General features: G+C 49.2%; 1 protein-coding gene across 5 annotated transcripts; it reads left to right on the top strand.

Annotated features, from left to right (window-relative positions):
- The first annotated feature begins 725 nt into the window (after positions 1-725).
- On the top strand, positions 726-13714 carry LOC128348308 (uncharacterized). Of its 5 annotated transcripts, XM_053304167.1 has the most exons (9): positions 727-1570; positions 9483-9569; positions 10080-10601; positions 11149-11228; positions 11504-11594; positions 11732-11815; positions 12443-12547; positions 12944-13016; positions 13427-13714. In XM_053304167.1, the coding sequence occupies exons 3-9, from the start codon at positions 10497-10499 to the stop codon at positions 13531-13533; spliced, it is 645 nt and encodes a 214-aa protein (XP_053160142.1). In that variant the 5' UTR covers positions 727-1570; positions 9483-9569; positions 10080-10496; the 3' UTR covers positions 13534-13714. The 5 variants fall into 5 exon arrangements, with proteins under 5 accessions (XP_053160139.1, XP_053160140.1, XP_053160141.1 ...); XM_053304164.1 differs by lacking the exon at positions 13427-13714 and having other exon boundaries at positions 726-1570; positions 10080-10266; positions 10550-10601; positions 12443-12997; XM_053304165.1 differs by lacking the exon at positions 13427-13714 and having other exon boundaries at positions 726-1570; positions 10550-10601; positions 12443-12997.
- The last annotated feature ends 641 nt before the right edge of the window (positions 13715-14355 follow it).

Raw genomic sequence — 14355 nt, 5'->3', positions numbered from 1 at the left:
AGAAGAAGTTTTCCGTTCTGAGATGCTCCCTTCATTTTGCCAGAAGGACCCAATAAAGGATGTATTAATTGCGGGATTTTGTTTTCAGTATCACACAAAAATTGGTGGCTTTCACATTTTCATACCAAGGACAATACATTCTATTAATGTTTTATTTTTATATAATGTGTACTGTTTATTGTAAGCCTCCCAGAGACATAAGTTTTGGGTGGTACATAAATACATTAAATAAAATAAATCAATTGATAATGTAATTCTGCTCTTGGAATCTTATTTTCTCTCTCTCGGAGTAGTTCTTCAAACGGGCCACCATGCAAGCACATCACTTGGAGCATGTGCAGGCAAGGCATCAGTCTGGGCACTGCAGCCTTCCATAAAGATCAACTTTCAACATTTTAACGGGAGGGGAGCAGGCCATGCCCTTCCTTCTAGACGCCCTGATTGATTGGGTTGTGTCTCTCCAGTGGTGTTTCTGCCTTTCCCACTCTTGCAAATGTCAGGGGAACATCACTTTTCTAGCCTCCATACATTTTCTGCAGGGAAGAAAAATAAACCAGGCAAAAGAGGAAGCAATGTAGAACACAGACGTCAGTGATTGTTGTTGAAGGTTGTTAATTTTCACCCCCAGTAGGTAAAGCAGCAGAGCACTAAGGAATGAGCACACACTCCCGTTCCAGAGTAGGTAGCAGAGGATGGTCTAGTTGTTGCAGCTCTTTAGAGAAAATGCATGGAGATTCTTGTTGAACTGAATACTAAGAATTGATTGGTGAAGTACACTTGGATAGGAAAGCCTAACCCTAATCTAAAGGCCAACATGATGAATAGGTAAGGAGGGAGACAGATGTTTCCATCGGTTCTCTAAGAGGAAAGGAAGGATTGAGTCTCATCAGCACAGGAAGTGCGGAAGAGTCAGATCAGGGCTCATAGAGTAGAGGCAGATAGAAGAGTTGAGGGAGACCCCCACTCACGACCTCTACTCCCAATGCCCCTAGTGGTCATCATTAGGATAGTTGGTGCAAGAGGTCGATGCACTGGAACTCCATCTCCAACAATTGTGACTGTGTGATTGGAAAGGCTGGTGCTACACAACCAAAAGAAACCCCCCTCCTCTCTCTGGATGAGCTGTTAGGGCACCCTTTGCCTCTTCCCGGGAATCTTGCTGGCCAGCTAATTGCTCAGCTAGGGAGGCATCTGCAGTCAGTGACATCTAGGACAATGAGGACTAGTCATCCTGAAGAGGTGATAACGCACAATGTAGCATTACAGTGTAAGGACTGGAGGGAGGACTAGGCCTCGCTTAGAGCCAAATCAAAGGGACCAGCTCAGAGGACTGGGCGGGATTCCTGGCTCCACCCCCAGCAGAAGCTCTGGTCTCCTGGTGAGTCTGTCCCAGGAGGAGGAGGAGAGAGGAGGAGGAGGAGGAGGAGGACCCCGAGGAAGAAGCAGGCCGAGAGCTGCTGGGGAGATGGGAAGGCCGCAGCCTGTGAGGAAGAAGGACCAGGACATCCGTGCAAGGCCTCTGGAGGGAAGTGGTTCTTCTGTGAGGATCGCTGGGGATCTACATTGCCAGGTTACTGAGACCTCTCTCTGGTCATCTCTTTGGTGAAAAGTCCTTACTGCACCACTTTTCCTTGGAATCCGAAACGAAATCCTGGCTGCTCTGGGTCTGCCTTCGGCACCTGCCTTTGGAGGCCGAGGACTGCTCAGCCCTTGGGGGAGGGTTGGGCCCCTTAATCCCCCACCCCCAGGCACCGGATATGGGGAGCGTGTTTCCCCACATCAAAATAATACAGTGGATGGTGGCAGCAGCCTCCTGGGAACCCCTTCCGGGCAAGGATCCCACCCCAGTGAGGGAACTCCTCCCCGCTCCCCCTGGGCCTCTGGCAGGAGTCCTGACACACACACAGGAGGAAAGGGATCTGGCTTGGAAAGACCGGCTTCTTCCTGCCTGAGGGATGGTGAGTCCTCCTTGCTGCCTCTCTCTGTGGGCACCAGCCAGAACTGTGGGCAGCGAATGCCTTGTGCTGAATCCGTGTTGCCGTCCTGGTATGTTTTAAAGGGTTTCTTAGGGGGGTGGGGACAAACCATCCATCCCAGAGGGAGATAACTAGGAGGAGGATGGAAGGCACAGACAAGACCGAAGATCGGAAGTCTCCGTGAAGCCCGAGCTGTCCATTGATTGGAGTTACCATATCTCGACTTCTGCGAGACCTTTAGACTAACACTAGTGTCATCCCAATCTTGATTCTGAGATTGCCCTGGATGGACAAATGTTTCCAGGAGTCCAGATCTGCAGGGCTTGTGCCACCCCCACCCCTCATAGCCCACCAGGAGTCTAATGAAACTCCCTGGTTCTGCTTACTTCCCAGCACCACAAAGACAGGGGAGTTGCTGAGCATCCATCAAGGCCCTTTCCATGCCTGGTGGGTCAGCAGCGGTGCAGCCACCTCCTTGACGAGAGCTGCTTTCTGTCGGTTTGGTTTACCTTTGGGGGGCTTCATCAAAAGGGAAGGTGGATTCTTCATTGCTTCCTGTGTTTGAAGCGGTGTCTGTGGTTAGGTTTGCCCTCACAACAAGCCTGTGAGGTAGGTTAGGCTGAGAAATGAGTGACTGGCCCAGAGTCACCCAATGAGCTTCATAGCTGAACAGGGATTTGAACTCGGGGCTCCCCAGTCCTAGTCCAACTCTACACCACACTGGCTCCAGTGTGGACAGCTATCGGATGCAGAAGTTGGCCATTCCTTCTCCTTGTCGCCTATGTGAGGAGGTGTGTCAAGCTGCACCTTTTCAGTCACTTCCCCATTGTAGACTTCTTGTTAGTCTTGTACTGCACTATCTCAACACTCGGTCCCAGTTTGTATGTTTCTGGAAGAGTGTGCTTGTCTGTGGCTGGATCCCATACCGCTCAAGGACGGGATATACAGGCGGTCCTCAGTATCCGGGAGGGTTCCATTCTCCGCTACAACCACCGATTCCGAAACGGCATATACCAAGGCATTAAGTCAATGAAAAAATTGCTGGGGAAATGGCCACAGAACGTTTAAAAGAGTGAAACAAAGCACCCTACTGTGCTCTGTGGGCACCCAGCTAGCCACCCACCCACCCCCGTCTTAGTCCTTTCCATTATTCAGCAATTTTTTTTGCACAAAATAGTGTTTTTAAAAACTTAATGAGCTCCCTTTTACAAAACGGCATCTGGAAATATTTTTGGAGGATATTTTCGGGCATCTCCATACCGTGGATACACAGAAATTAACCATTTCTTTTCCGTGTAAGCCGGGGTCGGGTGTCAATTGCCCGACCACGGATATGCTAAACCACAGATATAGGATCCATGGATAACTGGGTTTGAATTCAACCTGAGGACAACTTCAGCCATGCCCTTTTAATTCCACAATGCTCCCATGATCTCTGTAAAGAAGATCCAAAGCAGGCCCAGGGAATGAATGAAGGGGTTTCCTTTCTAGGGGTGTGCACGGAACCGCGGAGTTGCGGTCCGGCACTGGGGTGGGGGATTCTAAACAAGTTCGGGGGGGGGCTTTACTTACCCCTCAAGAATGCAGCCATATTTCTTGAAGTAAGCGGGCGGCATACCTCCCTGCCGCCCGCTTCATTCCCCCGCCTCCGCGGCTGCTACTGCTGCTACCTTTGAATCAATACGCAATCGGGCGGCAGGGTATCTCCCAGCCCCTGCCGCCCGGCTCTTCAATGCCCCCCGACTTCGCCTAAATGGCCCTGCCACCCCAGGACCCCTGCCGCCCCTTCCCTTCCCTTCCCATGTTCCCATTCTCAAGGGGTCGGCAGGAGAACTCCCCCGCCGACCCCGTCCCCTTCCCCAGGCGGCTGCACTCTAAAGTTAGAGCGGGCGGCGGGAGAGCTCTCAGCCGCCCGCTCGCTTCCCCGCTGCGGCGCTGCAAATGGCTTCTAGGAAGCCTTTAGCACGCCTGCGCAAAAGGCTTCCTAGAAGCCATTTGCAGCGCCGCAGCGGGGAAGCGAGCGGGCGGCTGAGAGCTCTCCCGCCGCCCGCTCTAACTTTAGAGCGCAGCCGCCTGGGGAAGGGGACGGGGTCGGCGGGGGAGTTCTCCTGCCGACCCCTTGAGAATGGGAACATAGGAAGGGAAGGGAAGGGGCGGCAGGGGTCCTGGGGTGGCAGGGCCATTTAGGCAAAGTCGGGGGGCATTGAAGAGCCGGGCGGCAGGGGCTGGGAGATACCCTGCCGCCCGATTGCGTATTGATTCAAAGGTAGCAGCAGTAGCAGCCGCGGAGGCGGGGGAATGAAGCGGGCGGCAGGGAGGTATGCCGCCCGCTTACTTCAAGAAATATGGCTGCATTCTTGAGGGGTAAGTAAAGCCCCCCCCCCGAACTTGTTTGGAATCCCCCCACCCGAACCAAAACCACGCGTGCCCGGACCGGTCTGGAGGCCTTTAGAATGGCCTCCGAACCGGTCCGTGCACATGACTATTCCTTTCATATCACCATCTCTGGAAGGGCCAAAACCGGTTCTGCTTTACAGGCAAGCCCTGTTCTCCATGGATCCTCCTACTTATAATGGCCAGGAGGCACGTTGGTGCTGGCCCTTTCTGGTCCTCTTCATGTAACCTCACTTAGTGACTTGGACAACTACGAAGCAAGAGAGTGTGAAGGGGGAGAAAAATGACACAGCACCGACAAAATGAAAGTGGAAAGGAGGGTGGGGAGAATTCCCCAGGTGCTGGTAGATTTTTCTAAATGTTGTTATTGGTATATTTTCACAAAATAGTTTTGGTGTTGCCTGTGTGCTAACAACAACAAAACCAGCTCACTGACTTCTAGCAGAGGTTTTTACTTTTTAATGGCATATTAGATAGATAGATAGATAGATACTGTAGATAGACAGATATTTTATTCACGACCCATGGTCAGCTTATAAAACAACTAAAAATGGGAGAATAAATAAATCCTACAAAAGATTAACAGTTGCTAGAAAATAATAAAACATCGGTCACATACAGTACCAATCAAAGACTTAACTAGCAATTGCTAACAAGAAATAGAAATAGAAACTAAAACTTCAGGAAGAACATACGCATGAAATAAAAAACTGACGTAACCACATAGCATTAGAGCAACACTTCGCGACCTTATATGTAATAGATGGAGATTGATCTGTCCAAAGATAAGAGACACAAAAGTCTTCTAAGCATCCTGGAGAGGGTGCCAGACAAGGAGATATCAGGGAGGGTCTTAACTCTCTGTAAAACAAACAACGGAGCAATACATGTTGGATGGTTTCAATCGCCCTATAACCACAAGGGCAGATTCTATCTTCCCTAGGTATACTCTTTATTCTCCCCACATGCACAACCGACAGGAGCAGGTCATACCTTGCTCTAAAGCAGGGCTGGGGAACCTTGGCCCTCCAGCTGTTTTTGATCTGGGATCGTGGAAAACTCGTGTTGCTTTTCATTATCCAGGATTCTCTGCTTCAGAGCCTGTAGAGCTTGATTATGGCTCAACAAAACCAGATAATCCATGGAGAATCCCAATGAAAGAATTTTAGCATGGATTGCCTGGGCCCAAGAAGATTGAAAACTATCAACCCAAATGGCCAAAATCCATCCTTGAGGAAAGAAGTTTATCCTAAGCCAAAATGCTAGGATCAACATCCAAGCTCTAGCCTCAATTCTCAGAATACCCAAATCAAATCTCAACATCACAGAATGAGCACACTTGGTGCTCTTAGTATTGTCCTAAGAAATTGATTTTGCACAGCCTCCAGGGGTTTATAAGAAGGATAGGGGCCCTACTGTGCGCCATACAGTGCCTGACTCCTAGCTTTGGTCTCCCTGGCTTCTCCAAGAGAGGGCTGAGAGAAATTCCTGCCTGTAGCCTTGGAGAAGCCACTGCCACTCTGTGTAGAAAATACTGAGCTAGATGGACTAATAGTCTGACTCAGTATATGGCAGCTTCCTAGGTTCCTAAGAGGACAGCATCCAACAGGGATGGTATCCTAATGGAGAATTACACAGCGAAAGCAAGAGTGTGTTGGTGTGTTGAAGAATTTGTGGCTTTGGAGATTACAAACTTGGTTCAGGGGTGTCCAGCATCTGCCACATTCTTCTCCAAATCTAACCTAAGAGAGGTAGGCTGCAGCATTGACTGCTAGGTGCCATCCACCAAAGTGAGAAGCACAGAGACTTGCATCGACCAGCATGCCTACCAGGCGGAGGAGAAAGGTGTGTGGGTCTGCTGGCCCTCCCCTCCGCTCTGCTCTTTGGCAACACAGGCTTGCGCGTGGGCTTCTTGTATGTTACTGCGGATGACACTTGCACAAAACCATTCATGATCTTCTCTTTCGTCTCCCTGACGCACCTCAAGGCTGTCAGACAGATCAAGGAGAGGGACAGTAAACACTTCTTTGCTTGTAACAACAGTTTCTAACTGAAGTCGAGGATTCCAATAGAAAAGGCTTTCTTCTAATGTGTTCCTTGGGATTCTCACTACTGAGTTTTGCATGGTGTCAAGACATGCTGCTCTCTGCTGGATTGACACCTCTTCCTGATCCGTCTGTTGTTTCTCATGTGGTACAAACGTGGTCACATCTTCAAGAGAAGTGTAGTTTTGTATTCCACAGCAGAGCAAATAATAGCAACTTCCTTACAGTACGTTCAATTGCAGACCTAATTCAAAAGGAGCATGGAAGTCTCCTGAGCAGAGACAAATGAAGAGGTTTATCTCTCCCTCCCTCCCTCCCTCCCTCTCGTAATGTCAAATACATCTCATGGACAGCATCAAAACTTCCATATGGCCTAGAAAGCTGGGCTTTGGAATATGTTGAAGACAATCTAACTAGCAGAAAAAACCAACAGTAGGATGTTGGTGCACGTGTTCCCAGGGTCGGTGCCAGACTCTTTTGCGCCCTAGGCAAACACATTGACACTCTACACTCTGCGCCCCCCTGATGTCTGAGGTCTGCACTCTGCTGCCTAGTTGGCCTAACGGTAGCACCGGGCCTGCTTGTTCCTCACAAGGGGGACACAGAACTGTAAGGCACTTGCATCTAGACCTGAAACTTGCTGAAGGTGCCTCCGATTAGAACACTCTTTGAAAGTGAAGATCCTTTTGACATGTAATCCTGAACCTGAGACAAGGAAACCCTCCAACAGAGGCCAGGCTGCTTGCTTCTTGCCAGTGATGATGAGAACTTGCTGCATCTCTCTGTGTGAACTAGCCAAAGGTATGAGCAGGGACTGACTGATGTTGAATACATGTTGTGGAGGAGGTGCCGACTGCTTTGGCTGCTAGCCCAACCAAAGTGGTCTCGCTTGGAGATCGGTCTCACCATGCCCCCAATCCCTCTTATCAATGCGAGTCTCCAGTTGTGATGGTGGGGTCCCTGAAGGAACCAGCAGCTTCACCACCCATGGGCCGGTGAGCATGGTGGCAGCCTGGTGTGGGATCACTTCAAGTTCTGCCTTAGTGACCATAGACATGCCGTCTGCACCTACTGAGTAGCAGGTACTGGGTAGTAGTGGGTAGTAGGTACGGTCTGCATCTACATGAGTCAGCAGGGGAAAGGACCCCAAGCGTCTTGGGACGATGATGGTGCTGCTGTACCTGCGACCCCTTTCACCCCCTTTCTCCTGCTGGCAGCAATGGTTCTGGCGTGCCCTCGGCTAGCAGCAGCAGCAGCTGCTGCTGCTCCCAAGCCTCCAGGATTCGAAGGGCACTTGCAATAGGGGGCGCCCACCACACAGGCCCTGCTAGGTCCTGGTTCTGACTTTGAAAGCCTTTCAGGGCTTGGCATCTGTCTACCTACAGACCCGCCTCTCCCTTTCCAGTTACATCCCTTCCGGTTAGATCGTCTCAGATGGCCCTTTTGTCGGTCCCTGGTTTCTGAGAGGTTTGGGGCTCTAGGACCCGGGAAAGGGCCTTTTCGGTTGCTTTCCCACTTCTTTGGAACACTCTTCTGGCTTCTGGGGGCACCAGAGCGGGTTGAGCATGATGGGTGCTACCCACCACCCAACCCACAGAGCAATTGGGAAATCAGGTGGTTTTTAATGATTTCTTTTTAATTGTGTCAGGGTCATTTCAGTCCATTGCCATACTGAGCCAGATAAAATTACATCTGGTGAGAGCTAGTCTCTCAGTTGGTTTTCTGGGAGGACTAGTCTTCCCATTGTTCAGCCTTTTCCTTCCCACTGTCAGCAAGGTGCCATTCACATTTCCAATGTCTTCTTTGTGGTTTTATTGCTGTTTTACAGCCCTGTAACGCCAGCCCCCACCAACAGGCACAGTTACCATCCACATCCCCAGTCAGCTGGTGTGACTCCACAGACCAAGACATGGGTGACAGAGCATTCCTTCCTCCCCAAAGTTTTGCCCAGCAGCCAGGCTAGGTTTTGCCATTTGGTAGCAAGGCGGCTGTCTTACCGATGGATTATTGACTTGTGCTGTAACCAATCAATGGTAGCCAGCCTTCATTCCAAAAGACGGTGTCCCACCCCTCTCTGTTTCTTTTTCCATTCCAGGTCTTAGGTCAGGAACCATTGAGTAGAGGGCCTTCCTCCACTCAGCCCAGGACATTCCCCAACACTTGCTGGCTTGCCATGATGCTCTGCTCTAGATGAGCTTCCGTGGGCTGGATCACCAGCCCTCCTCACACGATGAAATCTAAGATTTCTTCCTCCAGTGAAATGAAGCCAGCTCTGCCAATTAATCTCATAGCAGCAGTCCTGCACGTGGCCGTGTCCAGAGTCAACCAGCTGGACCCAGGGACGCAGGGATATTCTTATTGAGCTTTTTTTCTCCTGTGCCACAAACTCCTGCTGCTTCCACTCCCGGGCTACTTGTCCCATTTGAGACAACTTCAGAATCTTTTCTATGTAAGGATGCCACAGTTTTGCTTTGTCATAATATGTTCTATGAAGAAGGAAGAATTCAGTGTCAACTGAAAATCTCCTGGTTGGCCCCAACTGGAACCCGAAGCAAAGCGCTGTAGTGGTAACCAGTTCAGAAGATGGCGTTCCATCATTCCATCATTGGTTTCATTCAGAAAGACTGGCATGATGCTTTCTTCTCAAGTCAAGTCCCATGGTTGTCTTTTTCTAGAGTTACATGGCAAGCTAAAGAGTTTGGATATTATCCTGTAGGAAATGTAACTAAACTGGTTCAAGGTGTTTGAACTGGTTACCAAAACACTTTGGAAAGTGAATATTTGACCCCACACTGAACGGGAGAGTTCCAAAAGAATGACCAAGTTAGAAATGGTGTGACTCCCTGCACAGGTGGTTTCTTACTTTTCCTGGATTTAATGTATAAGCTCTTCTTCCAGGTTAATTGTGAGCACCCTTTCCCACTTCCATATGTCCTGGTGGTTTCTTGGCACAACTGGAATCAAACACAATACCACAATAAACATGAGTGGTTTTTCAATGTTGCATTCTCAAGACCGGTTGTCACTCATATACTCATGTCTGATCTTTTCTCCCCGCCCCCCATAGAACGAGAACATTGAGGCGCTCCAGAGGATGATCAGGGCTTTGCTGGAGGAGGCCCCCTCTGTCTGGAATTTAATCAGCATCTTGAAGGTAAGTGCAATGAAAGCCCTATTCAGACAGTCGGTAGTACATGTGTGCAGGTGTCTGAACACTGGTATGTGATTTTGTGTGCATGACTGTAGTTGCATTTGTTTTTAAAGTGAACCTGGGCACGGGCCCCTCACATGCCTGGTCCAGCTAGGAAGTGTCATGCAGTGCCTGAAAACAGGACTGCCTTTTGGTTACACGGTTTCCATTCACCCCTGAGCTCGTTCATGGTTCTTCTCTGCAACTTTGCCAGCTCTAACATAATCTGGCTGAGCTGGGCTGACCAGAACTGCACCCCATATGTCAAAGGTCTCTGCCCCAAAGCATTGGAGCAGCTGTCTCGACCCAATTCCTCAGCCAGAAGGAGGATGATGCACCATCTGGAAGCCTATTGGGCTACCTGTATTGCTGCCCCTCCTTCTGTTCTGCACTCCTTCCCTGCCCCATTGGCCCCAACTCCTGCCAATGTCTGCTTAAGGGTCGCATTCTCACCTTCTCCCTGCTCTCTTCTAGGTTGCGAAGAGTCTGCCTTTGCTGTAGGCAGATCTTTAAGTCCTCACCCACCAGTGACTCCGCCAAGGGCAAGCCCCCCAGAGGGAGGTTCTTTAAATGGAAACACCGCATTGAGCCTACTCCAGCACCACCTCCAACTCCCACAGGGGACTCCCCGGCAGTATCCGGAGTCACCATCGATGAGCAGGTGCCCCTGGTTGGGACTGGGGCCGACTCTTTGGGGAGGGTGGTACATCTAGTGCTTGGGAACCTGGCAGACTTGTGGGTCTGAATGAAAAGGCCTTTGGTGAGAAGTCGCTTCCCTTGGGGAGATGCTAATCTCTCATTATTCATATAGGCTGGCTGACTTGGGATGTAACCTCGAACTGGTAGCCCGCCTTAATTCCAAGAAAGGGAATCCCCATTTTTAAATTCCAAATGGGAATCAAAGTCCTTAAACCCACTCACCCCCGACTCTTCTTCCCTTCCAGATCTGACTACTGGGATCTGACTACTGGAGTGGAGAAAATGGAAAGAGCTGAGGTAGGGATCCATTCAGAAAAGGGCCTTCCTCCCTAGAGCCCAGGACATTTCTCTGAGAGTCATTTGCCCCATACGGGATCTGAAAGCTCCCACTCTCTGCTCTGATCCCTTTCCCACTTCTGCATTATCCCTGAGAGGCAGAAGCACAATATTCCATGGAGGGGGTGGGGTCCCCAGAAAGGACCTGAGAGCAGCCCACCAAGTAAGGGTGCACGCTCCATTTCCAGGAAGGCACGGAGAGTCCTTCATCTCTAACAGCTCAATGCTTCTAATATTCAGGTCATCCTCTGCTGGACTGAATTCTTGACGTCCATTATTGACGGCATTAAGGATGCCAAGTCCTGTGAAAGTGAGATGCTGTCGTATGAAAAAGACAAGGCTGTGGATGCCGTACTAGAGAGTGAGATGTGGCAGAGAATGGAAGATGATGACCAAGCGCAGGCTCAGTCAAAACCTGACTGCCAAAAGCGTGTGTTTGAGGCTGGTGCTATGCCAATGAAGTCCATGGGTACTGACCAACTCTCTTCTGCTCTTTGATCTCTGCCAGGAAATTATGGAGGACATCAAGAAGCATCCAGACCCTGGGTTTCTCTTGAGCCTCACCATGGACACTCTTACGGAACTCAGGTATGCTTATAGTCCACAGAGAAAGGGCAGTGGCAAACCAGGAAAGATCTGTAACTGGATCTCCCCCTTTTTAAAATATAGCTTTTAATTTGTTAAGTATTAGGGCCTTCTCCAAATCAGGTCCTTCCCAGACCGGGATTGAACCTTTTCAGGGAAAAGAGGAGAACCCATTACAGACCTTGCTGGGTTGCTATGTTCCTCTTCTTTAGAGGAGCTTCCATTGGCTGGATCACCAGTCCTTCTCACACTACAAAATATCATCTTTCTCCCTCCAGCAAAATGAAGCCAGCTCTGCCGTTCAATGTAAAAGCAGCCGTCCTGCACATGGCGGTGTCCGGGGTGGATCATCTGGACCCAGGGACCCAGGTAAATTCTTCTTGGGCTTTTTTCTCTTGCGAAGAAAACGTGATACCGCTGTCATTGTGAGTGATTTTTCAATGTTGTATTCTCAAGACCGGTTGTGTCTCCTACTCATGACTTATCTTCTCTTTCCCTCCTTGAAGGAGAAAATGGCATCCTTCAAGAAGATGCTCAGGGGGCTGCTGGAGGATGCCCCCTCTATCCAGGACACAATTGGCATCTTGAAGGTAAGTGAAATGGAAGCCCTATTCAGACATCGGGTAGTAGATGTGTGCAGGTGTCTGAACACTGGTATGTGATTTTGTGTGCATGAATGTAGTTGCATTTCTTTTCAAAGTGAACCTGGGCACGGGCCCCTCACAGGCCTGGTACAGAGAGGGAGTGTCAAGCAGTGCCTGTATTCAACATCATGAATGAATTCCTGTCCTTGTGTCCAGATCTGCACCTGTGCACTGTCCACTCATGGTCCGAGTGTGGAACATAAGGTGTGAATGGGGCTTCTGACTTTTGCCTCTCCAACATCCGAACGTGGCCTGACAGAAAGAGGCAGCAGACCCCATTCTCTTAGTTTACTGAAGATATGTCTAGGTCATTTCCCTATTAGAAGTCAACTGGCTGAGAAGACAGAGAAAACATCACTCCCATAAGCAACCTTCAGAAATGTTGAAGATCTTGTCAACTTTATTGGGGGGGGGTGTTTATATGGAATTAGATCATCCTTCGATTCCTTTGGGCCAGCAACCAAGGGATCTTCCTGTAGTGGGACAAATTCCTTCCGGGCTTAGCTCTCAGTAGCATGGCAAGGGATGATTTAGGCCAGTGCGATGACTCTGAGCTGCTGTTTCAACCCACAGGAGCTCCACAAGTACATCAACTCGGAGAAGCCCCGGCTGCAGACTCTGGGCCGAGAAGCCTACATTGATGCTCTGGCTCACGTGGCCAGACTGCCCAATGTGGAAGTAAGTACCCTGCTGTGGACATGGCTTCAGCATCCTCTGCTTCATCTTCTGCTTCAGCATCCTCTGTGGGACCCCTTGTCAAGTTCCAGGTTCAGAAGAAGACCTCCCAGTGGTCTTTGGTCACACGGGGGCTGCCGGGCAGCATACTTGCTGGAGAGAGGCTGTTTCCACTGGGGCTCACCGAATGCCCCTGGGGACAGCAGCAGGGGCAGGAGGAACAGAAGAGAGCTGGGTCCCCCCAGTGTCTCTTCCAGCTGCCCAGTGCCCAGAAGAGCCACGCTACATCTTTGGGAATCCTCAACTTTGTATCCAACTGGATCATCTTCAATTCTTAGCTGCTTTGGATATGGTGTCACATTGACATGAAAAGTACCATTTCCATCTCTATTTCTGCAGCTGGCCACATGGAAGGTTTTCTTTCACAAGGCAAAGGAGTTGGATCATCATGACATCCAGAGCACCATCAAAGGTAATGCCAATTTCCAGGGAATTGGGGAGCTCAAAACTGTCTCCTTGGAATTCCAGAATGGGCTTGAGCGACAAAGGTCATCGTTTGTCCAAAGAGCCCCAGTTTTGCTCTGACCTCTCTGTGGCAGGCCTCCCTAGTGGGCATGTCCCAAACTCCCAACCCCTCTCACAGGGGTAAAAACGGTTCTTGCAGGCAAAGACCTTGCAGCAAAACTGTGAGGTCTCGAAGCCATGCTTGCCTTCTGCTTTGTGAACCCCAAGGCAAAAAGTGACCCATTAGACCCTCCTCCATTTGTTCAACATGTATAAGTCCCTCCTTACCTAAATCAATTAACATCAGAATATTACTTCTTCTCTTCTCTTCTCTTCTCTTCTCTTCTCTTCTCTTCTCTTCTCTTCTCTTCTCTTCAGATGGCCTTGTCTTCGAGGACTTCCATGAAAAGGAGGATCTTTGTCTGATCGCCCATTTGCTTCCTTTTCTTTTTAATGCTCCTAAAGCTAGGAGAATAGCTGCCTGAAAGTATTATATGTTTTTAAGAATCATACATATCATACATATTACATAATTGATTTTAACAATGACTTTGAAATGGTTCTGTATTGTATTTTGTATTTCCTTCACCCCTCCCCCCTTTTTTGATCTGTTATGATTTAATTTTTTGTTTGTTTTATCTTAATAAATACTGTTTATTGTTCTTATTCTTATTTGCATTCTTATTCTTACTATTAGTGAAACTGCTATATATCTTGAATTTCTGCCCAGACATTTACAAAGCAACATAACAGCTGGGGGAAGCACCGTGCCTTGTAGAGGTGCACTAGGCAGAAATTCATCTGGGGCATCTCTAGTAAGTTGATTGGGAAAGCTGCAATTCTGGAATGTCTGCCTAGACACATCCCTCCCCAGCCCAATGTCCAGCTGAGAGATCAAGGCAAAGTGTGGCTGCATGGAGCCTCTTTTTGAAAGCCACCATACGCTCCCAGACTGTACAAAGTCTTGACAGCTTCTATGGTGCGGAATTTAACATGGCCACCTTCGCTTGGAATTTCCGTGCTTTTTAGAGTAGAACTGGAAATGGAAAGCATCTCAACTCTCATCTGAAAGAAGAGGTTTTTGGATGACTGGAGAACATTGAAGCCCTATTGAGTTGCTGTATCTAAAACGTTTCTGATCAGATCAGCTTAAAGTTAAAAGACGAGGCCACCTGAAAAGATGACACTACTTCCAAATGACAGTCAGGAGAGCGCTGAGGACTAATGCAGAGAACGAAGAAGGACCTAGTTTGGGGCCTTCTTATGTGGACCAGCTCAGTCTTTCTCCTATTCCAGTTGGACTACTA

The sequence above is a fragment of the Hemicordylus capensis genome, chromosome 2 (assembly GCF_027244095.1).
Source record: "Hemicordylus capensis ecotype Gifberg chromosome 2, rHemCap1.1.pri, whole genome shotgun sequence".
Taxonomy (NCBI): Eukaryota; Metazoa; Chordata; class Lepidosauria; order Squamata; family Cordylidae; genus Hemicordylus; species Hemicordylus capensis.
The sequence above is the reverse complement of the archived record's forward strand: the minus strand, read 5'-3'. Positions and strand labels throughout refer to the sequence as shown.

What these genes read in the sequence shown, in the direction of transcription:
- LOC128348308 (XM_053304163.1), top strand. Translation starts at nt 10,497, where the DNA reads ATGGGAATCAAAGTCCTTAAACCCACTCACCCCCGACTCTTCTTCCCT. An exon ending in AGAAAATGGAAAGAGCTGAG is followed by an intron (nt 10,602 to 11,148) that starts GTAGGGATCCAT and finishes GATCTCTGCCAG; the next exon opens with GAAATTATGGAGGACATCAA. An exon ending in ATCTGGACCCAGGGACCCAG is followed by an intron (nt 11,595 to 11,731) that starts GTAAATTCTTCT and finishes CCCTCCTTGAAG; the next exon opens with GAGAAAATGGCATCCTTCAA.